The 25,831-nt window shown below is 37.1% G+C and overlaps 4 protein-coding genes across 5 annotated transcripts; 3 read left to right on the top strand and 1 right to left on the bottom strand.

Annotated features, from left to right (window-relative positions):
• Positions 1-14,410: 14,410 nt before the first annotated feature.
• On the bottom strand, positions 14,411-15,223 carry LOC125591795. The gene has a single exon (XM_048766650.1). The coding sequence runs from the start codon at positions 15,221-15,223 to the stop codon at positions 14,411-14,413; it is 813 nt and encodes a 270-aa protein (XP_048622607.1).
• Positions 15,224-16,983: 1,760 nt separating this feature from the next.
• On the top strand, positions 16,984-17,651 carry LOC106423751. The gene has a single exon (XM_013864512.3). It carries the CDS (start codon positions 17,091-17,093, stop codon positions 17,442-17,444), a length of 354 nt encoding a protein of 117 aa, XP_013719966.2. The 5' UTR covers positions 16,984-17,090; the 3' UTR covers positions 17,445-17,651.
• Positions 17,652-19,665: 2,014 nt separating this feature from the next.
• LOC106422522 (50S ribosomal protein L18, chloroplastic) lies at positions 19,666-20,746 on the top strand. Its single transcript, XM_013863310.3, has 3 exons — positions 19,666-20,007; positions 20,271-20,432; positions 20,512-20,746. Exons 1-3 carry the CDS (start codon positions 19,804-19,806, stop codon positions 20,659-20,661), a joined length of 516 nt encoding a protein of 171 aa, XP_013718764.1. The 5' UTR covers positions 19,666-19,803; the 3' UTR covers positions 20,662-20,746.
• A 261-nt stretch (positions 20,747-21,007) lies between these two features.
• On the top strand, positions 21,008-25,350 carry LOC106423710 (fanconi-associated nuclease 1 homolog). 2 transcript variants are annotated; one of them, XM_013864481.3, is made up of 14 exons: positions 21,008-21,255; positions 21,341-21,440; positions 21,506-21,837; positions 21,924-22,028; positions 22,105-22,372; positions 22,456-22,518; positions 23,017-23,091; positions 23,203-23,318; positions 23,406-23,476; positions 23,562-23,649; positions 23,728-23,868; positions 23,945-24,144; positions 24,223-24,730; positions 24,807-25,350. In XM_013864481.3, the coding sequence occupies exons 1-14, from the start codon at positions 21,163-21,165 to the stop codon at positions 25,248-25,250; spliced, it is 2,604 nt and encodes an 867-aa protein (XP_013719935.2). In that variant the 5' UTR covers positions 21,008-21,162; the 3' UTR covers positions 25,251-25,350. The 2 variants fall into 2 exon arrangements, with proteins under 2 accessions (XP_013719935.2, XP_013719936.2); XM_013864482.3 differs by having other exon boundaries at positions 24,851-25,143.
• The last annotated feature ends 481 nt before the right edge of the window (positions 25,351-25,831 follow it).

The following is a 25,831-nucleotide window of genomic DNA, read 5'->3' as shown; positions in this document are numbered from 1 at the left end:
TAGGAAGGTTCTGGGGTGTTACAAATGGGATATTGGATTACTGGAGGATTATGTTAGCCCTGTTGATATACCTTTGATAAGGAGTTTGGCCATAAGCTCAACTCATCGCTGTGATACATTTTGTTGGAACTACACTAGGAATGGCCGTTACACGATTAAATCTGGATACTGGGTACCTCAGAACTTATTAAAGACTGAGGAAGAGAAGGAGGTACTGGAGCCAAGTATAACTAAGCTTCAAGCCTTTGCTTGAACGATAAAAACACCTCAGAAGATTTGTCATCTTATATGGAAATTGATAACATGTCATATGGCAGTAACGAGGAATTTGATGGGGTGTAATATGAGATGCGATAACTATTGCCCACGATGTGAAGAACCAGAAGAATATGTTACTCATGCCATCTTCGAATGCCCGCCAGCTTTACAAGCTTGGTCCCTATCAGCGACACCAACAAGTCCATATATCTTTCTGATACAGAGTATTTAAGCTAGTATGGATTATTTCTTCTGGAAAAAAAAACAGCATTGTCAAGCCAGAATTAGACATGGATCTTTTGTTTAATCTGGTATATTTGGAAGACCCGAAATGACAAACTCTTTAGGGGGATAGATACGGATCCATTGGAGTTAATTCGTTATGAAGAGAGTGAGCGTCAAGCCTGGTTCAATGCAAACGAGATGGTGCCACTAATTCCACAAGATCATAGTATTGAGGAACCCTAATTCTTAATCTTGGATAATATCTGCATGATAGATAGGTCATGGACATCCACAACACAGTTCAGCAGGTGTGGATGAGTTTGGATGGACAGCTTGGGGAAGGTTTAACATGTGGGATTACGAAATTATATACGGCGAGAGTCTGCCTTACATTCAGAAGTGGAAGCACTGCAATGGGAGGTGGAAAGTATGCTTCAACATTCGACATGTCAGAGCTTTGGAACGGATTATAAGGATTTGATCATCATGATTAAGGAGCTCATTCTTGGCCAAGCTTTGCAAAAGAATTGGAGAGGATAGAGATTCTGCAGAATATGCTTTCCGGACTTCAAGATCATTCATATTCCACGAGCGAAAAATCAGATTTTGGACTTTTAACTAGAACTTCAAGGTCTTTCAATAGAGAGCTTTGTTTTATTGGTTGTTCTATTCCGGTATGGTTCTCAGACCACCTCAAGTTTGATTAATAGAGTAGATGTTTGTTGCAAAAACAGAAAGTTGCATTTTCTTAGAGTTTTCCTTAATATCTTTCACTTAGTTATATTGTAACACCCGGCTCCCCCATTTCCAATCGGGGTTCCCGAGAACGGGGGTTAAAGACACACATGCCTCCACATTCGACATCTCCGTGTGTCCTGTTACTGGTCCCAAGAACTTCAGGTGCGTTTCCTTCGGTGCCATTGACACTTCTACTTACGGTTCTGCGAAAGGGAAAGGGGAAAGGAGGGGTGAGTAAAGAATACTCAGTGAAGTGATTTTAGACCAGTCTTCCCCCATGAGCCTCTATAGTGCTCAATGCGAAACGAGAATCGACTAGTCACTACACTCAATTTAATGCAACTCACATTATTAGCTGCAACAGTTTCATTTCACGTAATCAAGCAATGCAATGATCTCAATCATCACTCAATACACATAATTTGATTTAAGAGTTCAATCATCCTAAAAATCTAGGACCTACACAGTTCAAGCGGTCCATACCACCCCTTTCTGGTTGCATCCCTATAGAGCCGTCTGCTCTGGTATGCTCAACATCCGGTTCCTTGGATGCGGTCCGCCCCTGCAGTGTATTAAGACCCCTTCCCGCCAAGACACGGCGTGACTCAATCTTACCGGCGCCTCTAACTTAAACCACTGTTTTTGAATGCTACGGCCCCGCGTTTCCTGTCTACCCACCCTTTTCGAGTGGCTTACAATTCATTCATTCTTCTTTCCTTTTTCCTTATTCTTTCCTTTTTCTATCATTTCCTTTTTTCTTATTCCTTAGACTCATTCATTCTTTCTTTTTTTTTACGCCACCCGTTCTCGTTGTCACACTCAATTCATTTAAACAACCATTCACGAAGGTCCTACCATTCATCTAACTGGACCGGTTAACAATATTCTATGGTCCTAGGTGTAATTCTTTCTATACATCCTAGCTTTCACAAACACTCAAGTCAAACAAACAGATCATAGAATCATATCAATATCACCACATCAACACAAGGCAGTCCATTTAAAACCCTTTAACATAATAAGTGTTCTTATGCAGTATGATCCATGCAGCTATCATCCTAGGATTTGTCATGATCTAACAACCTAATATCAATCATGATCTAATCAATCCTAGCTCCTCATTCAACAATATAAAGGACCATGAGAAGAGATCTGGGTAGAACACCTTAGTTTAGATCTGGATCGGGATCTGGAAACAGGAGACAAGAGAGATGAGATCTGGGAACAACAACACCACACGGCTACCACCACCACTTGCGCTTGCTCACGGCGAGGAGAGAGAGTCGGCCGGGAGAGAGAGAGAGAGAGAGAGAGAGAGAGAGAGAGAGAGAGAGAGAGAGAGAGAGAGAGAGAGAGAGAGAGAGAGAGTGAGAGCGATCGCGAGGAAAGAGAGGGAGAGTCGACGGCTAGAGCTTCCGGGTTCCGGGGTTTCTCTGCAGAACTTTGCTTCTAGGTTTCTGATGAGAGACAAGATGATGGAGGGTTACTTTTATAACAAAAACAAAAAGAGAAACCCTAAGGTTTTCTTTTTGGGTTGTAGAGAACCCACTTCCCTTTAAAATTTTAAATGGACTGGTTTTGGGGTGTTACGTATATGATCATAACCTGATTGTTAAATATACTATGAAGCGTTATAGTATTAGATTAGGTAATAATCCGCGTTTTGCGCGGGATGTGATTATTAGTTTCATTATTTTTAATAAAAAAACATTAAATCTGCTTAATCTGAATATTGGTTCGGTTTTAAATTTTTTTTTGTTCCTAATCTTCTAAAATATAACTATTATTTTAAATTAATATTTATTTTAGTTTATTAGGTTAAAATGTTTGATTTTTTGGTTTTTTTCGGTAAAAACCAAAAATTAATATTATTTATTTATTTTCATGTTATGAATTTTAGATAGTCGTTATCTCGAACCAATAGTTTCATATTATAGTTTCTAAAAAGATAATAGTTTAAGAAAAATAAAAGAAAATTATTAAGACAAATCATTTCACTATAATGTGGTCGGTAGTGAAAAAACATTAAGAAAAAATATTTCAACTTTCAAAAAAATTAGATATTTCAGTTGTGGTGAATACTTAGTTACAAGGTGCTCACATCACGGTACATATATGTGTATGTAAAAAGTATATAAAAATAGTTGACAAATATATAAAGATATTGTTAATTAATATTAAATGATATTTTTGTTAAAAATAATACATGAAAGATAAAATTAAAATTAATTTAAAATAAAAAAGGCCTTGACACTAGTCATTTTTTCATATAAAGAAAATAAAATTGTATCTGTAAATAGGGGTGGGCACAGATCGAATATCTGGGTATTTGGAAGCATTCGTGTCGATTCCACGGTGACTCGGATATCCGAAATGTTTTAGAATTTTAAAGAATATCTGATTTGATCTATAAATAAAATAAAATTTTAAAAATAATTAAAATTTTTAATAATAACATTTTATTACAAAAATAAAACATTATTTAACTTTTTAAATTCTAGTACCTAATATAATAATTTTAATTCATAAAAATATTGTAAAACTGATATAAAGTATAATACAGTGAAACTTCTATAAATAAATAATGTTGGGACTACACCAAAACTATAATTTTTTATTAATTTATAAAGATATTAATTTATCGATATACCAATTGAACCAAAAACTCAATTTGAGACTATAAAATTATATTATTTTATAGAGATTTTTATTGTATATTAATTTATAGAGTATTAATTTAAAGAGGTTATACTGTATATATAACGTATATATAATTCTTTACATATATATATATATATATTATATATATATATATATGCATATAACATATCGAATTAGATATATGTTCCTAAAAATATTGGTATTTGGGATTTGGTTCTTTTTTTGGATATTGTATTTTAGTATTTGATTTGTTTCGTAGAGTTACGGATATCCAGATTTTTTTGTTCAACTCAAAACGGATAACAAATCGAATCAAAATTTATGAATATTTTGCTCAACTTTATCCGTAACAATAAAAATAATATATATATAGTTTGGTTTTGATTCGTTATCTATTTTTATTCGAACTGAAAAATCCAGAGTTTTATTGAAACCATTTATATGAGTTTTATATTAAAAAAAAACGTAAAGTACATAGTGTGAACACATTTATGAATATAGTGTGAACACAGTTATGAATATAGTGTGAACGCGTTAGTATTTTTTTTTTTTTTGACATCGGAAATAAAACTTATACGAAACTAGTTAGCAGCCTCTTGGCCAGCATCTAGGGCTAGCCAACTTGGTGCAAAGCAGTTAACAAACGGTGAACCGAAAACGCGTGATCTTCCCCCTTTGGCTAGAGAGTCTGCACGGATGTTCGCAGATCTTGGAATGTATGCTATAGAGAACTCAATAAACTCAGCCGATAAAGCTTTGATCTCGTCTAATTCAGATGCCATTGACGGCCAATCTTCGTCATCCCTTACCAGCTTGATTAGTTGTTCACAATCAGATTCAAAACATACCGCTCTGGTTCCATGCCTCATCACTTCCTGCATCGCCCACAGTAGCCCTTCGGCTTCGGCGTGGAGTGGGGATACAGCGACACTTAGTCCCTGTGTTCCAAATAGAATCGGTATGTCGTCCTCCAGCAATACGAAGCCCATCCCGACTCTGTCTCTTTCGTTTATCCAAGATGCATCAGTTTGACATCTCCATCTAACTGCGGGAAGCTCTTGTATACTAGTACTGTGTCGTGCTCTTTGTTGTTCATCCCTCTCACCCTCCGTGTCTTCGGGTATTCTCTGCGCTAGTGTCCAGCTCTCTGCTTCTTTAACCGCGAGTTGCAGTGAGTCCAACGGCGTGATATCCTTGTCTTTGAAGATCTTCTCGTTACGCGCTTCCCAGATATACCAAGCGATCCATGGGAATGCGGCCAGTACCTCTGACCTCACTCCAGTTTCTTTAGCACGAAATAATAAGAAGTCTATGTTTGAGTATAGAGAGTTACTCGGGAACAGCCCCGGAGAAGACGGTATATCAGATAGAGCCCAACATTGTAGGGCCGGTGGGCACTCAAATATTGTGTGATTGATGGATTCGTTTTCATCACCGCATCGAACACATATACTTTCATTGGCACAATGTCTCTCTTTAAGTTGCTTTGCCGTCGCTAGGTATCCTGTTGTAACTTGCCATAGAAAGTGTTTAAGTTTTCGTGGGGCTTTGAGCTTCCATATTGCTTTCTTCAGTTCTGTTGTACTAGTTTCCGTTACCACGTTCGGGCTGGCCGCAGAATGGAGCTCGTGGGCTATTTTGTAGCCTGATCGCACCAAGTATACTCCGGACTTCGTAAAATCCCAGGAGTAACTATCATGTCGACCTGTACGGCTCACCCGGAGTGATGTAATCCTGGGAATATCCTCCGCGGTGATGACTGCGTTTAGTATCTCTAGATTCCAAGACTGATTCTGAGCATCAATGAGATGGTGAACGCGGAAGTCTTCATCTCGGACATTGTCAATACTAAGTGGTGCTCTCGCTGGTTGCGTTGGGAGCCAGGGTTCCTCCCATACTTTCGTTGTATGTCCATTCCCTATCTTCTTCCGGAGACCCTTATGAAGAACTTCTTTTGAGGCTAATAAGCTTCGCCATCCATAGGATGGGTTGTTTGCTTTCTGCACTTTCATCGGGTTTGTGTGTCTGTAATATCTACCTTTTAGAACTCGAGCTAGGAGAGAGTAAGGATACTGAAGTAATCTCCACAACTGTTTTGCTAGTAAGGCAAGGTTGAATGCGTGAAAGTCACGGAAACCAAGTCCGCCCTCGTCCATAGGTACAAAGATTTTATCCCAAGCTACCCAATGAAGTCCCTTATTATTGATCTTGGTGCTCCACCAGAAACGCGAGACTGCACTCGTTAATTTCTTTGTAATTCCCTGTGGTAAGAGGTAGCAGGACATGGTGAAAGATGGTACCGCTTGAGCGACCGCTTTGATCTGGATCTCTTTACCACCTTTTGATAGCAATTTCGTCGACCAAGAATTTGTGCGGTCATTCAATCGCTCCTGGACGTAGCTAAAAACTTTTTCTTAGAGCCACATATCTTTTCAGGTAGTCCGAGATACATACCCATTCCACCTTCTTGATTTATGGCTAGTGACCTTTTCAGGTCATTTTTTGAGGATGCTACTACCTTAGAACCGAACATAACTGAAGATTTTGATTTGTTCAGTTGTTGTCCTGAGGCGTTACTGTAGACGTCAATGATTTTCATCAGCTCACTACATTCTCCCTGGTCCGCCTTGCAAAAAAACAGATTGTCATCGGCAAAGAGTAGGTGCAAAACTGGCGGGCTGGCTCGTGCAATCTTTAGGCCAGTGAGCTTCTTTTCGTGTTCCGCATTCGTTAGCTGAGAGATGAGCACTTATGTGCAAAGTATAAATAGAAATGGTGACAGAGGGTCACCCTGTCACAGTCCGCGAGATGGTATGATGTTTCCTTTTGTTTCCCCGTTGATGAGGAGTTGATAGGAGACCGACGAGATACAGCGCATGATCCTATTGATCCATCTCCTGTCGAATCCCATCCTTTCCATTAGTTCTTCCAGGAAACTCCATTCCACACTATCATAAGCTTTACTCATATCTGTCTTTATCGCCACATATTTGCTTTGGCAGCTCGGGTTCGTACGTAGTGCGTGGAACATCTCTTGCGCGATCAAGAAATTATCTGTAATGAGTCTACGAGCCACAAAGGCCGATTGTGTTTCCGAAATTAACTTGGGGAGAATTTTCTTCAGTCGAGTAGATAGAACTTTTGAGATGATCTTGTAGCTTACGTTGCACAAGCTTATAGGCCGGAATTCAGACATTGATCTTGGCCTCTCCGTCTTTGGTATCAGACAAATATTAGTCTGATTGATCCTCTCATCAAGTTCCCCCGAAGCAAAGAAGGCTTTCACCATATGGACGATATCCTTTTCGGCAAAGTTCCAAAATCGTTGATAGAAAAGGCTCGTCATTCCATCAGGTCCAGGGGCTTTATCCGGGTTGATTGCGAAGACGGCTTCCTTTATCTCCGCTTCTGCTGGTTCCCTCATAAGAGCTATGTTCATATCCGAAGTGACCCTCGCGGTAGTAAACCGTAGTGTCTCTTCCCTGTCGTTCGGCGCGGAGGCTGTGAACAAGTTAGTGAAGTACTCCGTGGCCAGGCTCTCTATGCCTTCCTCTGTCTCGACCCAGTTTCCAAATGAGTCCAGGAGTTTTGTGATCCGGTTGCGAGCTCTCCGTTGCTTTGTCCTAGCATGAAAAAACTTAGTATTTCTATCTCCTTCTCGAAGCCAGATTGTACGGCTTTTCTGCTTCCAAAAAAGTTCTTCTTCTCTATATGCTTCGCAGAGCTTCCATTTTAACTCGAGCTCTTCTTCAGTGGACATGCTGTTGCTATTTTGAGCTCTGTCTAGCTCCAGTTTGAGCTTTTCGATCAGTTTCTGGTTGTGCGTAGGGTTTCTTTTTTTCCATCTCGAAATGGCTCTCCTGCATCGGCCGATCCTTTCATGAAAGCTTCCTGATTCCAGGTGCTCTTCATGCCCCCAGCCTTGTTTCACCGTATCTGTGAAGCCCTCTTTCCCCAGCCACCTCTTATCAAATTTAAACCCTTTTCGCCCTGTAGATTCTCTCGATTTTATTCTCACTAGAACAGGACGATGGTCGGATCCCCATCGCAGTAGGTACTCCACATCAATGTGGGAAAAAGCTTGGTGCCAATCTTTATTTCCAAGAGCTCGATCCAAGCGACATTGCACCCTCCCTGATCTCCTCCTCCCAGCCCAAGAGAAAAAATTCCCTGAGAATGGGAAGTCAATCATACCACATGCTGAGATCATATTTTTAAAGGGTAAAAATGACGACTCTGGTCGCTTCCTGCCTCCTTTTTTCTCTGAGTTACTCGTGATCTCATTGAAATCTCCTACCATAAGCCAAGGCCCCGATCTTTGAAGGCTTATTCTCATGAGTCTCTCCCATACGGCTTCGCGGTATTCAACTACCGGATCACCATACACAAAGGTAATAAACACTTTGTGTCCTTCTATCTTGGCTTCTATGTCAATCATTCGTTCATTAGAGAATTCAACCTTCACCTCAAAATCATTCATATAAAACAAAGCAAGTCCACCGCTTAGCCCCAATGGCTCCACGGTGAACAAATTATCATAACCAAATTCAAACTTAAAATCTTGCAGAAAATTAAATTGTTTTTTGTTTCAGAAAGAAAAAGAAAACGAGGATGAAAACAGCGGTGCAACTCTCGAAGGTGTTGCTTTGTCAGGTACGCACCAGCCCCCTGACAGTGCCATGCAATTGCATTCATCGAGAACTGGGTGGTTTCTGGGACACCACCGAACCTAGAGTAGCCACTGTTTTTCTGCCTCTCATCGCAGATGGATACACCTCATGACGAGGGACCTTTTGAGCAGTAGATATCGTCTCCCGAGCAGGCTTCATCACCTTTGATTTTGGAGAAAAACGTCCACGACTGGCTAGCTTCCTAGAAGCTGAAGCACCTTTGAGATCTGGGCTACGAGCTCCCCTTTTCTTTCCTAGAGTTGAGGTCTGTTGAGCACTTGCCTTGTTCTTCGGATCCTGTTTAACTTGTTCCACAGTCTCTCGTTCCTCCACAATCTCTCCTTTCTCCACTTCATGGTTGGCTGTCTTCTTTCCTATAGCCATTTGTGTTTTAGTACACTGTCGCTCTGGAGAGAGTTGTGAGATAGCTTCTATCCGGCCATCCTCCATCTCATCGTCTCTGGTATGCTCCTTCAGTAACTCCATCTCATCTAAAAGATCGTCTTGGTTGATCATGTCTTCTGTCATATCCAGGTCAGCAAGGTCAGCGAGCTTTGTGTATTCATTGATCTCGTTTTCCAGCTCTCTATCCTCTTTCTCCCTCTCTGTTTCTTTTTCCTTCTCTGTTTTTTGATCAAATCCATGTGTTAATCTGTGCTTCAAACCATTGTCTCAGGTATCTATCGGCGGTTCCTTATCAACGCTCATGTTCGTATCGACCTCATTCTCTCTCTCTTTGCCAGTGTCATTTAGACTGATATTAGTCTGTTTATCTCTTACAGGTTCATAAACTTCAGAGATACTCCTAATGCTGGCTGTTTTTCAGCGTCATCATTTTCTGAGAGCTGTGTTAAATTCACAGGGTTATCACCTTTTTTCAAAAAGCCACGGGGAGCCCCTGTTTCCCTGTGCCTATTAATTGGTCTCCATTCTAGAGTCCCCGATGGTGGGGAGCGTGAGTTCCGTCCCCTAGCGTGAGCATGGGAGCTTTGTCTTCGGGGATTATCCGAGATGGTTCTCTGAGAATCGGGGGATCTCCTGCTCCTAAAGCTCGTATTTGTTTGATTCCAGGGCCTCGCAGGTTGTTTATCGTATTTGTCCCCCTGTGGTCTTTTTGGTCTCCACTCGGACGAGGAAGCAGTATCTCTAGTACTCTCTTTTGATATAGCTCCTGAGTTGTGTTGATATGGATGGTATCTATACCGATTCCGGGGAAGCTCAGAGTATTGACCAGAATCAAGCCTGTTCCATACGTTCTTTAAGTGAACCTCACGTCTCTCCTTTAAGTTGTTTGCGAAGGTCATGGTCGTTCTCCTCTTCTCTGCGGCTTTCCCTACGGAGTTTTGGGAACCTTTGATATGTCTGTCTTGTTTCTCCTCCCCTACTCTCGTGTCTGTAGGAGTCAATGTATGCTCCTGAGGTTTGGCGTTGGGGAATGGAGAAGGCTTCTTTCGTCGCTCTTTCTTCCTTCTCTTTTTGCTCAATTCTCGCCAGGCGGTTCCTCGCTCTTTGATCTTCATTAAGCTCCGGACAAGTGCCCTCCTCATGAGATAGTCGCTTACAGGAAAAGCAGTGCCGATATAGATCTTCGTATTGGATTGTTACTTTCACTACATCGCCATTTGCAAATCCTATCTTACAATCAAATTTCAGAGGAAGATCTCCATTCACAAAGACTCTCACCCGACTTCCTTCCACATCCGCTTTGTCGAAGACACCCAGTGCCTTACCCACGCTTTCATAGGTTTCCTGCTTTTTGTAATGGATAGGAACTCCTGAAACCACTGCCCAGAATGGCAGAGAGTTCGGGAAGTCCTCCTTGATTGTTGGGGTCCATCTCTCTAGGGAGAAGCTCCACTTATTGAAGTGGCAAGGTCGTTTTTCCAAAACTTTGATCAGGTCCTCCTCTCTATCAAAATCGAAGTGAAACTTATTGTTCCCAAGATTCGTTCCTCTAACCCGACCCTCAACATCCCAGATCCGGCGCTTGGGCATGTGTTTGAGCAGAGCCTCCACCCTTCTTCCATCAGAATGAAACATCCTACCACTTAGGGTTTGTTTGAACTTTGCAATCAGATCAGAGTTATCAAACGCATGAACCCTAATGATCGTTTCCTCGTTTTCTTTTAGTCGGCGTCTGGTTTGCCCATCGTTATCCTCTCTTGCACGGGATCCAAACTGACGGTTCATGCTGTCGAAATAGCCAACGAGCCTTGATAGTCAAGCAACAGAAACACACCAAGGGGTGGAAAACTGGTATAAAACCAAACTGGATACGCTGTATGCAATACATGACACTGTAGAAGAGAGAGGAGTGTCTGTTAGTCTCCCTCTCGTCTTCTGCTTAAAAACGCGTTATCATATTTATTATCAAATTATTGTAAAACTACCACGTATCTATTATAGTGTGAATGCATTTATTATGATGCTTCTCTTTTAAAATATAAGGGATTTTAAAGAGAATTAGTGAAATAACAAAAAGAAAAACCAAAATTCGCTAAACAACATTTATAGGTACTCTGCCTTTGTGCGAGAGATGGAGAGCATACGAGAAAAATATCTATAAATAGCGCAGAATCAATAAAGAAAAAACGAGACTGGGTAAAAACATCAAAATAGAAAGGAAGACCCCATATAAAGTTGATGTAATAAGTGTTTTTTGTTTGTCGTTGTGCGTAGTTATCTTACCAATGAAGCTTGAAAAATGTCTACCGTACAACCATGGAGCTTAGAAAATATCTACTTATGGTTTGTGATCAGAAATAGCATTTATATTTCACTATAAACCTATCAACCCGATCTTCCAAGTAAAAAACAGTCGAGGATCATGTTAAAAAAACGGTTGTGATTTTTGTATCATTAAAATCTATTAGCATAGTTTTTTGCTTTTGTCATCTACTTTGACTATTGTTGGTTACATTTTATTATAGTGTCTCTAGGTTTTCAAAGCATCTCCAACTTACCATTCTATTTTTTTACTTTAAAATAAACTCTAAAAAAGAGTTCAGTTTACTTTAGCCTACTTTATTTTGGAATTAAAAATAATATAATAATAAAAAAAATTATTATTCTATTTATGGAGTAATCTCGTCTTTTATTCTATAACAGAACAAAAAATGAAGTATGATTGAAGCATTTTTTACTTCAAACTTCATTTTAGAATAACAAATGAAATATAGTTGGAGATGCTTTAGACAGATTCATGTAAGATCTAACCCATTACAACGTTTTTATAAATACATAATAGAATGTATGAGATTCCTTTTTATTATTATTATTACATTGTGATCAAAAAAATTTAAAGTCAACACCAACCATGACACTAAAAACAACATTTTATATTATTATTCATCTCTATTATTTTTAATATATAATCACAATACCAAATTTTCCATTAAAATGATATTTTATATTATTAATTTTAATATTTTTTAATTAATTATCATTTAAATTTAAGATTAAAATGATAAAATAAAATTTAAAATTGTAATATGTTTCTAAAACTAACTTATCATATTCATATTTTATGTTTGTTTGTTAATTGTTTTTTTTTGTAATTTTGTATTTATTTTGTCTGAATTAGTTTATGTATTAATTTATTTGTTTTATGTAAAATATAATTTGTAACTAAAATTATATTATTAGACAACGAAAATTATTAGAATATCTATGACATTTTTAGTTACAATATGCTCTACTAAAGATACTCTTTAATTATATTAATAAATGAAAGTATAAATATAAATAATATTTTAATGGTTAGTGTTGTGAAAAAAATATAAAATATATTTGTTTTAGTTAGAAATTTGAACTAGTAAATAATATTAATTTTGTTATATTATTAAATAAATGTTAAGTGTGATAAATAGTATTATGTGTGATCAGTGGTGGATGCACTTGTAACAACTAGATAAGTGCCCCCACTTAAAATCTTACTATTCATGCTATTTTCTTAAAGTTCTAGATTATTGCCCCCATGATAAAGGGCTCGATTGGTTACTGATGTAGCGTTAGATATTTTGCCGTAGAATCTAAGCGGTAGATTTTTGTGTTGTAGCTTTATATTTTTTGCTGTAAAACTTAAACTGTAGGAGTTTTTTTTTTGCAGTAGAATTTAAATGGTAGTTTTTTGTAATATAATTATTAAATTAATTATGAAATTTGTAAAAGATATTTGTCGTATATATATTTGATTAAATAATAACATAAATAAACATAAATACAAATTATTAGTGTATAATTATAAAAAGGATTATTTTAAATAGATATAATACATATATAATAAAAAATCATTAAATGTGATATATATATATATATATTTATTTATATGCTATACAATATTTTTATGGTAACTATAATAGTCTAGTCATACATATACATATATTGTAAATATATTATTTTATATATATTTAGTAGAAAGAAAAATATTTGTAAAAATAAACAACAGCTTGATTGTTTTATTTTTGGTGCTATCGAAAGAAATGAGGATGTGCACATCATCTACAACACTCTCCAATCACCCTCAAATTGTGATATTTTTCCCCCATCGATTTTCGAATTTCAAATTGTGACCGAAAGAAAAATTAAACAGGCTCAATTCAATGGAATCTATTAATAGGAAATTATTTTTGCAAAATATGTAGACATTTAAACCTAATCACTTAGTTTCCTAATGCAAAATTTTCATTTTTCTTAATAGTTTCATTTAAATCTCATGTCTATTCAGTTATTTTTTCATGATATGATTAAAGATTTATGTATATATTAACAAAAAAAATTAAAAATTAAAAATTAAAAAATTAAAATAATAATTTATAATTTATGTTTTAATATTTTATTTTTTTGCCTCGACTCCAAAAAAAATTTACACCCGCACCCTATGTGTGATGAATAATATTAGACAATATTAGATGTATGACTATTCACAAAACATCAAATTTAGTGGAATAATAGGTTTTTTTTTCCCACTATATTTGATGTTCCAGAATTCTGTTGGAGTTAACCTTACAACAGAAAATTATGAGCTGTAACATAAACAAATTCATGGCCCATATCACCATCATGTAAAAATATACTCCCTCCGTTCGGATATAAGTGACGTTCTACAACTTTTTTTTTGTGTCAGAATATATGACGCTTACGAAATTCTATGCATAAACTGACAACAAAAGACTATTTCTACCCTTACAATTATTAACATCAGATTCTAGTCAAAAATTCAAACTGCTGACTTTTTTGTTGTGTATTACGAAAAATATATTTATATTTCCAAGCAATGAAAAAGTAATAGTGATAAACTAAAATTAACTATACCACCCACTATATATTGTACGACATCTTCTTCTTTGTCTCTTTCAATATGTATAACTTATCAATTTAAAATGGAGAACGAGGAGAGCAAAGAAAAAGATGATTTACCAGTTGACAGAGTTTGTTTCCGTGTCAATCGTGATTTTGATTTGAATAAATTGTTCTTTTATGATGAAGGAGAGCTTCACCCTGACAAAGCAATTGAAGAAGCTTTACTTGAAATGTTGAAGATTTATCTTCCACATTCTTTTTAAGATCAAATAATGTCTTCTTGTATTGCAAGTTATTTTATCATAATAAAGATGTGAAATATAGTTTCATGTTTCTATTTTTCTTATTTTCTTTGTTCCATTCAATTTTTTTAAAATTGTTTAGATCAAATGACCTTAAGATCTATTTGATCATATAGACACAATATAATACTCAATAATTTTAAAATAAAAATTACTTCAAGATAGTAAACTCATAAAAACAAAACAAAATGAGAAATAAAAAATCTGAAAAATAAATAAGTTCTAACGATGAGTTCAACAATCTTAAAACTAAAATTATGAAGATGCTAATGTAGCCATTACGCTTTGAACCAAGGAGACATCACAACTTATTTGAAGAGGAAGACGATTCTCTCTATCAAGTGTAGCTTTCTTCATGTGCGGGATTTTATATTTGTTGTCTCCTCCAGTTTTCATGATCTCTTTCATGCACGATTGAAGGGTCAAAAAAATATAATTAACCTTTTCAGCAGCGTACTCTTCGAATGATTCTTCCACGACATGAACAAGATCTGCTACGGTTCTGGGACATGTCTCGTGCTGTAATGATTGGATTGCACTGAAATATCCGAGATCTAAAATGTTTAGATCCGGTGAATTTGCTGGTTGACACATCAAACGTATATCAAACCCATTTTTGCAGGCAGCCTCTTTAAACTCTTTATCACCACACTGGACATGTGTCCTTGCGTTGTCTTGTTGGATGAAAATAGTCTTCCTCCGATCTTCAATTGGCCATCTTTCATGAATTACTGGAATGACCTTTTCAATCAAACATGCTCTTATGTCTTCTCGTTTCACAGAAGTTGATGCTTTTAGCTCTACGGTTCCAGCGTCTCGGTTTTTGCTTCGCCTCTTAGCTGGTTGCATGGTAACAAAAGGAAACACTCCTATTTTGCCAGAAAATGTCTCATTTCCTTCCTCGTCAAATCTCGGTCGAGCCATCGCCGCCAAGAACATCACCTTCTCAATGTAGTTCTTACTTTGACATGTACGATGCGGTACCTCTTCATCAGGAACTAAATAATACTTCTCCATTTTCTTTGTCATGTAGAACCATTTTTCGTCAATATGTACAATGTTGTACATATTGACGAATTTTGGTTCATGAATCAAAGAGTCTTTTTCTAGCATGGAGAAACAAAACTTCAACCTATCTCTTATATTCCCATCCTTTAAACTTGGTTTGATAGCATTAGTGTTACGACGAAGCGTACCTTCTTTGACACGTTTATGCAACGTTGAAGTAGCAATACCCAAACTCTTTGAGAGCCATCGAAGTGATGTTCTCTTGTGAAATGGAATACTCTTAACTTGATTCAAGTTGAGAGGAATTTTCTTGCGACCACAATTTCCTGATTTTTTGTGGCAGACGTTAACTGCTTCACCATTTGAAGTTTCTTTTGCTTGTTGCCAAATCCGTTGCACGGTTCGGATAGATACCAGAAACAATTCAGACACTACTCGAGTAATATTTTTTTTCAGATTCCCATCATGGCTTCTCTCCAACAAAGCATTATAGATTGCCCATCTTTCTGTGTTCGAGAGATTTTTCTTCTTACCACTTGGAATCTCTATGTCATTATATATCTCTGCATATTGACAATTAAAATAATTTATTAAAACTGAAAATCTGAAATATACTAACAACACATATACACATAAGTTTATTCGTGGAAATTCTATTAGAAACAAACCACAATTCGATAATTTGATTGTATACAATTTTTATTTAAAAAAGCAAACATAATCTATTTTAGAAAACGCATCAGAAACAAACAAAACCAGCAACTTTTATTGACTTGTATACTTGTAATTGTCGTAAACATGACTATACGTAATTTTTAGAACAAATCAACATAAACTCATACCTTGATCTGTTTCAGTAAAAAGATCGCTTGCATAGACGTGACTGTTAACGAGTGCATCATCATCATCATCATCATCATCACCATCATCATCATCATCATCATCATCATCATCATCATCTTCTTCTTCTTCTTCTTCGTTATCGAGTGTATCTACTTCTTCATCTGTTGGTGTTTGATTTAGATCAAATAAAAACTCATTTTCATTGGCTATATATGGAAGATTCAAATCAAAGTTAGAATCCATGAGTGATTGTGATTCAGTCGATTGTTTCTGTAAATATATAGCATAAGCAATTTTTTTGGTTTGGCTCCATTATCAGTTTAAAAACTTTTGTTTTGGCTCCATGCTTAAATTTTTTTGGAGAATTTTAACACTGAAATCTTCTTTGTTCTTGCATTTCTTCATTTTGAATTCAACACCACATATACGTATTTGACTAAAAAAATTAATTAAGCATTTAAGGATTTTGTATGTGAAACTGTTATGTCACGACTAAGAAAAATTGGAATCAACATCCTTTTGACTGAATAATGGTCTTTAGTAATAATGATATGAAATAAATTAAACATTAAACACTAATGAATAAGGTTAAAATAGATATTACATTAGCTTTCTTAATTGGTGTGCAATATTGTAAAACGTCACTTATATCCGAACGGAGGGAGTACTAACTAAAAAATATAGTCCAATGAAATTGAATTCTTCACTGTGACCAATCACCGATGCCTCTGAATCATAAGTAGTCATTCTTGATTAACTATCGAAAATACCTTGATAAGTAAAATGTATTAGTACTTTACATTCTTTAAAACCAATCTAACTACTATCATTATTAATGGGATATAAATTGAAGGTAAATGGTGAAAAAACGGTGAAACTGTGTTAGTTTGTGAGCAAAGAAGATCACGTGGGGAGGATAAGAAATCGAATTGATGGTTCATGGGAATGCTCTTATCGCGGATCTTGCCTCGTTTGACCACACTCTCTCTCCCATTTCTCCAATATTATTTATCGTTTAATAATTTTGATTTTATTTTATTACAATTTTTTAAAAAATCATAAGAGAAACTGTTTTTGTGTTCACATGTGGTGGTATAAATACATAGAAGACCTCTTCAATCCAATTCCAAGAGAAAAGCGAGGAAGGAATCCACTGTTAGAACTAATTTCATCTTTTCTGTTTTTTGTCAAAACCCATAAAAGAATGACTTCATGGAAGAAAACAATCGCAACGCCATTCAAGAAAGCGGCGACGTTCTTTAACCAACCGCAGCAAACGTCACACAACCGCCACGCAAACGCCAAGGCGAGGGAGGAACACGAGAGAAGAATGGTGAAGGAGCTTCAAGGTGACGTCATGGCTTGTGGTTATGAAGATGTCCTCGTCATGTGGTCGATTCTTGACAAGTCAAACTCTTCAAACAATCTCAGTTCTTGATTAGTTGCTTATAACCAAAAGTTCTCCTCTTTCAACGTAATTACATTACGTGAAAAAGGGAATTCGAATCTTTTTCATTTTATTTTTCCATGTGTACAGTTTGTATTAGCCCGCCATGTCTCTCTTCCTTCTCCTTATCTTCATGTGGTCGCGGCTTCTATATTTCCTTTAAGTTAGATTTTAATGAAAGTTCCCATGATTAGTTTTGATTCGGATGTTTGTAATCCCCGTGACGATCTAATTATCGAATTCACGGTGCGATTTTTCATTTCGTTCGAAAGAAATTAAGTCTTTTGATGGTTTTATTTAGGCTTGTGGTTATTACCCGAACCATACCTGCCGAACTGAACCGAAAAGTTTGGGTTTTGGTTAGTTCGGTTAGAAGGTTCGGTTCAGTTCGGCAAAAAAATGTTTTCGGTTCTGTATTCGGCTAGTTCGTTTTCTAAAATTTTTTTACCAATCAGTATCAATTTTAACCAAAATTCTCAACCGAACTAACCAAACTAATCAAAATTTGAACCGAAATTAACCGATTTTTTTTTAATTTTATTCGATTTACACCGAAAATTTAACTGAACTAACCGCAAAACCAAAAACTTCGGTATTTTTTTTTAAATCGTACTAACCGAAAACCAAACCCAACCGAATTTTATTTTGATTCACTTCAGTGAGATTTTGACCGACCCGAACTAGCCGAATTCCAAACTAACCGATCCAAACTAACTGAAGAAACCAAACTTGCAGGCCTAATTTTATTGAACCATTAGATTAATCTAATATGTTAAGAACTTGAGATTATAACCAGTACTGGTTATGATAAGAAATAAATATAACCGTTGAATAATAATGTATTTCGTAAAAAAATGTAGCTGATAGAACTTTACATTATCTCAGTAACGGATCTCTAGTCTCATGGGGGACAATGTTATCCACTCTTATCCAGTGGTCCATCGGACACTAGTCTTGGCTCATTGATTGCCATGAAGTTTCGGTTTTCTTTTGGGTTAGTTTCCTTGCCTGGTTAATTCAGTTTAAAAGAAAGTTAACCAATTTAAACATATTGTTCTGGTTCGGTACAATCCCATTTACATGTTTGGTTACTTTGACAGCCATAACAGCAGTTCTTACCCCCAAAAATAGTAGAACATGTGACTAAAAAAATTACAAACAATATATCAACGATCTTCAAATAAGATGAGTGGTTATTATAAGAAATTAAAAAAAAAAGAACAAAAACTAAATGTCAGGCCTTAAAACTAAAAGTACAGCCGTATAAGGTGCAATGTGCGGTAATGTGATGAATGATATGATGTGATTGCTTTAAAGTGAAAGTGGGACAACAATGATTCCTATAACGTGCCTTGTCTTCTCCATCACCCTCATTAACATCCCTAACATGTTCAAACATATCTGATCAGAGCTGGCCTCACTTCTGCAACGTAACATGGCCACTTAAAAGGTCAAATCCATCTACGTACTTTTGGAATTTTAAGTACCAGTTTGAGAACGAATACCTGCTTTAGATTACAAGACACAAACAACAGAAGAGATATATATACATACATATATACATCCCGGTATGCTCCTAGAGATGACCACCGTGAGAACAATCGACAGGCTCCTCGAGACAGGGATATATTACCACCTAGCAAAGAAGCATACAACAAGAGAAGGTACGATGATTCTTTCGCAGCAAGCAAACATCGTGAAGAAGCTAGGAGGGCAGAGAGAAAGCATGTACCTACATCCCATAGCTCTAAGGGAGAGAGAGCATCTAAAGGCCGTAGTGATAAACAACCTGCTCGGCCTTCATCTAGCTCGAAGGGAGAGACAGCAGCTGAAGACCCTCCCAAAACATCGCTGGAGCAGTCTCAACTGGCTAAACAGACCAACTTTTCCCCAGATCATGTTAGGGAACGTCCTTTTAGATTGTCCCTCCAGAAAAAATCTTCAGGAGAATTGAAGTTGAAAGGAAAAGTAGGAGACTTGGGAGACTCCTCTGAATCCGTAAGCTCAGCAAAGAAGAGTCTGAAGTTTGCTGTTGAGGCTAATCGATCACCACCCAAATCGCAACCACGGCTACCTCGTGTTAACAGTGAGAAAAGAAAGAAAAAGAGTGAAATATCTAATGATTAGCTTTCTACTTTTTGTAAGCCCATTTGGGCCGATGGAAATATATGGCCCACAAAAAGAAAGAGTTATAATCTGTGGACAACAACTCAAAATTTAACAAATAATGGGGGAGAAATTGAAATTGTGAAGAACTTGAGGTTCTAAGTAGAAATGAAGCAAATATAAACGCAGCAGCAAGAAAAGTGGATAAGGATTTTCTTAGAGAAGGAGAGAGCGCAAAGAGAAAATGGCGAGCGTGAGTGGGTGTGGTTCGGTGAGCCTCTTAACTAACCGCAATGCATTCCTGGGAAGCGGACTGCAACACCGTGCCGTTTTTCTGAAACCATGGTCGCCGCCGTCGCTGCTTAAGTCTGGGTCCATGGTGGTTGAAGCCAAAACCAAAACCAGCAGCGAAGACAGAATCGCCCGCCATTCTCGCATCCGTAAGAAGGTACTTCACTTCCTTCAATTCTTCACAAATAGCTCTATCATCTCCTCAAGAAAGTGGTTACTTGGACAAGTTTTGTTAGAATTGCGATAAAGTTGGATGCTTTTTTTTAGGAATTGAATTGAAGAATATGGATAATGTTGCTACCGTGATGAATCTGTAACCAGTTATAGCAAATTAATTATGAGTAGGAACTTTGATTTATTCTTGTCAAGATTTTACTTGGAATTTCAAATGCTATTGAGTTTGATTCTTTAATCTTATAGGTTAACGGTACAACGGAGAGGCCAAGGCTGTGCGTATTTCGCTCAAACAAGCATCTTTATGTGCAAGTGATTGACGATACCAAGATGCACACTTTAGCTTCAGCTTCCACCAAGCAGAAACCTATCTCTGAGGAGTTTGATTACACCTCTGGACCAACCATTGTAAGTTCTTCTTTATACCAGATGAATCAAGTTGATAAAGAGAGATGAATCATTTAGTACGTTTTGTTGATTCGTGTAGGAGGTGGCGAAGAAAGTAGGGGAAGTGATAGCGAAATCATGCTTGGAGAAAGGGATCACAAAGGTGGCATTTGACCGTGGTGGTTACCCTTACCATGGTCGCATTGAAGCTCTGGCTGCTGCAGCTCGTGAACATGGTCTTCAGTTTTAACCCTCTGTATTTTTCATTTCCTTTTGTTTCTGCGGAACAGAGAATGTAGACAATCCATTGAAATGTTGAAGTTTCCCTTTATGAAGAGTGTCCTTTGTTGATAAAAAAAAAAAAAAAAAAAAAAAACATTTTAAGTGGCTGGTTTTGGACTACAATAATATACACATGAAACAGAGGTAATCATCATAAGTGGCAACACATTCAAACATACATAAATTTGGGGCTGGGCATCGGGTTCTAGACCGAACCGAACATGCCAAACAGAACGGAAAACTAAGTGTGAGATATTTTCTTGTTTTTCAACCCAAAAAAAAGGTCGAAAACCTTTGACCGAACCAAAAACTTCTCCGACAATACTTTCTTTTTTTTTTTTTTTTTTTGTTGTTGTGCACGCTCCGACAGAGAACATTTAAAATGTCGAAACGAAAGGACAGGCCGAGAAAAGGTTAACTGTAACGCAAATCTAAAAGATTTCCCGCGTCGGTGTCCCTACGGCGGGAAATGCTCACCGGACGAGAAAGCCTGCTTCGGTTGATCGGAAAACGCCGCCGATCTCTCCCCAGTCGGCACAATCTCCTTTCAACTCCTACTCCGGTATCCATTTTCTCCCTGAATTTTTTTTAATTCCCATAAACAAAAACAAAAGTTAACCCCTTTGTTCTGAAACTTCCTCTTTTAGAACTCGTTGAATCTCGATGTCAACGACTCTGGCAATCTCATCTCTCCAACCAGAGACAATATCCGTTCTCCGGAGACTCCGACTTCTCCCGGCAACTCTGGTGAGTAATTAACTAAGAAAGGTTCTGTTTCGTTACTTACCGATTCTAAAATCAATTTTCCACAGATGATTTGTGTCTATCAAGGAAGAACAAGAAGAAGCGGAGATTGACTCAGACCACTCTTCTTCAGTGGTCAGGGTCCAAACAATCTGAAGATAGTCCTTTCATCCATCCCCAGAAGCAGCAGCAGCAGCAGCAATCAATACTCGAATTTGATGATGACTCAAGTAGTGAGGAGATTTCGAAAACTGTGGCTTTAGACGAAGCCAATGGTGACGAAGCTATTCAGACTTTTATAGTTGGTAGGAAGTTCAGTGATATTCAGGATTTAGAAGTTGGGGCAAAGATCTGTCTTTTGAGACACCCTGAGAACATCAAGGATCCCAACGCTATAAAGGTTTAACCCTTTTTGTCTTTCTTGTGTGTGTTCTGGTCTCTCTTTATTTATTGCTTAAGCATTGGATTCTTTTGCTTTCATACTAGGTACTTTCTTCTGACTCTGGGTTGTCTGAGATGCTTGGGTATCTACCCAAAGATGTTTCCCAGTGCTTGTCCCCACTGATTGACCAATATGGTCTTAAGTTTGAGGTTAGTGACTTCTTGTTGTGCTTTCTCTGATGTAAGGTTAAATGTTAAGATGTATATCTACTTTTTTTTTTTGCAGGGAACAATAACTTGTGTTCCGAAGAATTCTTCCGAAGCTGTTCCAGTTAAAGTTGTTTGTCACAAGATGACATCTGATGGTTGGAAAGAAAGTGAATCTGCTGGTGGAGATTTTAAGCTTCTGTGGGAGAAAGTTCTTCAGGTTGTTGAGCATCAGATGCAGTTTCCGCCTAAGACGACGAGATACCAGTTGAACTTCAATGTATTAGTACAAGAGGTTCTCAGAAGCTGCTCTCACCTATTCACAGCCGATGAAAAGACATTCTTGGGTATTCATTCACCTCTGATATCTCATACTTTTTGTCGTTTTGGCTAACTTTTCTTGTAACTTGTTTCTCATTCTGGTTTACAGAATCCTTCCCATCTCTTTCAGAGGATAGCCAGAGACTTTTCATCCGTCTTTACACACGAAAAGGTAATCTACTCTGTTAAATTTCCTTTTTTGCACCCACCCCCCCCCCCCCCCCCCCCCCTATTCTTGTTTGTCTGCTCTCTATATGTTGTAAATGGTATTGCTACTAGACAAACTGCATTGAAGTAACCTCAATGAGTTTGGTGTTCCTTTCTTTCCTGTTTTGATGCGTTTAATAGTTTCTAACACTTAGTTATCTACCTTTTCGAATAAACATTCTGTGATTATTTATGGAGTAGATTAGAATAGTGTTAAACTTTTGTAGAATGTTATGTGGATTGTTGTCTCAGTTGTAGTGTTTGGGTTAATTGAAACTTACTTCTTTGCTAATATTTTCTTGACCGAATGTAGCTGCACTTCTGGAGATCATGACTATTGTTTTCTTTCTGAAGATACTTTTCTTTGAAACTGTACTTGTTCCAGGGACCACTCTTGCTTGAGTCATTTAAGTTACAGTTCTTACGATACCTTTTTAAATTGTTTGGATGCTTGTTTGTTCAGGACCTTGGTTCAGGCTATCAAATATTTCATACCCTGAGGTATCTGATTCTCTTCAAGCTCTGAAAAATCTAACAGGTAACTAATTATACGCTGAAACACCTTCACACACACACACACAATAACTTCGTCTAGTTTCTGATATATTCTGAGCATGTTAAAAGAAGCTAATATCTATATGTTGTCCAGTTAGTGGATTCATGAGTTCAGTGGAAGACGCAAACGATCTAAGTTACCAAAAGATGAAGGAGATCACAGAGTTGCTTAACATCACTGAACTTCGTGATATCTTATCTGTAAACAAGGTTGGACCAAACTTTCTTTAAAGATGTTTGCTCTGTTAATTTGAAGTATTAGATTTAAAAGGTTGTGGTTCTCTTATTGTGATCCAGGTGTTCAGCCGTGGCTCAAGAAAGAGAGACCTTATAGATTCACTTTGTTCTTATTACAATGATAGAACAAGGTTAGTCTGTTTTTCTATGTAATTAAGTTATTAAAACCATCTTTCTTTTTGTCTTTGAGGTTGAGCTGTTTTGGTTAACTTATAGGATGGATATAGGAACAATGATTCTAGAAAGAACAGGACTGTGTGCTAAGATATCCAGCACAGCAGAATCTCTCATATGGCGTGTTGAGGTAACTTCCTTCTACTTGCAGAAACTATCCTACTTTGTTTAAAGATGAGAAGAAATCAATTTGGTTTGAATGTTGCAGAGGCTTTTCTTTCTCAACGGAGAGCAAGATCTATCCTCTTTTGTTCTGCTAGATCTTGGTATTATCAAATACCCAACCTACAAGTGCATTGACTCGGACCAAATATTTTCAGACCGGGCTAAGCTTTTAGCATATGAAGAGGTGTTTTACTTCTCTATATTGCAAAACAAAAAAGGGACATGTTTGTCTATACAGTATCTCAAAGCTTCAATTACAGGCCATTGAAGTGGCTCAGTTGATGGATGAGTCTCTTGACAGTGAGGATTCTGGGACGGTGTTGAAATGCATCATGATTGCTGAGACCCGCATATCTAGTTCCTCTTCTTCAGAATCTGCGCTATTTAATTGCTTTACAGCTCCATGGGTTTACTCAAAGATGGTTCTCTTAGGAGTTTCCTTTCTTGAGAACCAAAAGAGGCATGTTGAAAACAAACCATCTCCTCTTTTGTTAACTTGTTCAGATGATTCTGTTGACACTCTTGTCTCTGGTTTCAGATATAACCAAGCAGTTTATCTACTGAGACGTCTGCTCAGTTGCTTCAACTGTGACGGGAGAAGAGGATACTGGACAGTCAGGTTATCAACAGATTTAGAGAACATGGGACGACCAAACGAGAGTCTTTCAGTAGCAGAACAAGGACTACTGGATCCTTGGGTGCGTGCTGGTTCAAGAATAGCTTTGCAACGACGTATTCTTCGACTAGCAAAACCTCCAAGGCGCTGGAAAACTCCCACCTTCCCAAATCTCATCGACAACAAGATCCCTGAGGTCACCATTCAAGGGAGGTCATTGAACTGTGAAGTTGGCATGAAGAACAGGTTTTATGGAGAAGACGGAGAGCAGTGTGGAGTTGAGCAGCTCGCATTGCAGTATTACAACGGAGAAGGAGGAGGATGGCAGGGGATGCATACAGAGAGTAGCATCTGGTTAACCATTTTTGGTCTTCTCATGTGGGACATTCTGTTCTCTGACGTCCCTGGTGTTTTCCAAACCCGGTTCCAGGTTAATGAAGCTCACTAATTGTTGTCTCATTCATACAACAAATACGAATGTCCTCATCTTTGTTCTTTTTGTGTAGACTGCTCCATTGGACTTAGATACTGAATCCTTCTATCTAACCAGGAAGGAAACAATCGAGTCACAGCTAGAGAGAGTTGCAAACGGAATGGCTGAAGAGATACTTATCATATCATATGAAACACACCGTGGAACAGCGTGCAGAGGAGTGGCGTGGGAGCGGTTTTCGTTAGAGGAACTGAGAGCAGCAGTGGCTTGTGTTGGAGGCAAGTGTGTAGCATCGCTTTGCCGGTATCTAGCTCAAGACTATAGGAGCTGGTGCAGTGGAATGCCTGATCTGCTTCTGTGGCGGTTCAAGGAGAATGGTTATGAAGGTGAAGCTAAGCTTGTGGAAGTAAAGTCAGAGAAAGATAGGTTATCAGAACAGCAACGAGCTTGGCTTCTGCTTCTAATGGATTCAGGCTTCAATGTTGAGATTTGCAAAGTAAGACCTGCTTGTGTTTAATTAAAGCTCTATATACACATAGATGATTTATCATAATTAACACATAATAAAACATTATTTGTTGTATCAATGATTGATCGAGTAGCCTCTTTTTTTTTTATTGTATCATATATATGAAGACTAATTAAAATAAAATCTATACTATATAAAAGTTGAGGCTATAAGCCATCGAGAGCGTTCACGTAGGATTTAAACGACCAATCGTAGTATGACAAATTATTATTTAAGTTTACTATTTTTAAAAATGTTAATATTACCAAAAAAATGTTTATTTCAAACTAAAATATAAATCAATATCGAATAAGGTAAATTTACAAAAATATAAATACTATATTAAGTTAATATAATGTTTAATATTTTTCGAAAATTAAAAAATAAATAACGAAAAACATAATTAATTTAAAAATACAAGACTTTCAAACAAGTATAACTATATAAATTTAAATTTAAACTCATGATTTTCAAAGTTTAGGTTATATACTATTGAAAATATTCAAACTAACATATACTATATATAAGTTGATATTATAAATCATTGAGAATGTTCACATATTATTTTAAAGCACCAAAAATATACCAAA

The sequence above is a fragment of the Brassica napus genome, chromosome C8 (genome assembly GCF_020379485.1).
Source record: "Brassica napus cultivar Da-Ae chromosome C8, Da-Ae, whole genome shotgun sequence".
NCBI classification, from domain to species: Eukaryota; Viridiplantae; Streptophyta; class Magnoliopsida; order Brassicales; family Brassicaceae; genus Brassica; species Brassica napus.
Note: the sequence above shows the minus strand (reverse complement) of the source record. Positions and strands in the feature narration are given on the sequence as shown.

Excerpts from the sequence above, each read along its gene's own strand:
- LOC106422522 (XM_013863310.3), top strand. The coding sequence starts at position 19,804 with ATGGCGAGCGTGAGTGGGTGTGGTTCGGTGAGCCTCTTAACTAACCGC. Across the intron at positions 20,008-20,270 it reads ATTCTCGCATCCGTAAGAAG|GTTAACGGTACAACGGAGAG; the intron begins GTACTTCACTTC and ends TTAATCTTATAG. Across the intron at positions 20,433-20,511 it reads ACACCTCTGGACCAACCATT|GAGGTGGCGAAGAAAGTAGG; the intron begins GTAAGTTCTTCT and ends TGATTCGTGTAG.
- LOC106423751 (XM_013864512.3), top strand. The coding sequence starts at position 17,091 with ATGTGGTGGTATAAATACATAGAAGACCTCTTCAATCCAATTCCAAGA.
- LOC106423710 (XM_013864481.3), top strand. The coding sequence starts at position 21,163 with ATGCTCACCGGACGAGAAAGCCTGCTTCGGTTGATCGGAAAACGCCGC. Across the intron at positions 22,519-23,016 it reads CCGTCTTTACACACGAAAAG|GACCTTGGTTCAGGCTATCA; the intron begins GTAATCTACTCT and ends TTGTTTGTTCAG. Across the intron at positions 23,092-23,202 it reads AGCTCTGAAAAATCTAACAG|TTAGTGGATTCATGAGTTCA; the intron begins GTAACTAATTAT and ends TATGTTGTCCAG.
- LOC125591795 (XM_048766650.1), bottom strand. The coding sequence starts at position 15,223 with ATGTACAACATTGTACATATTGACGAAAAATGGTTCTACATGACAAAG.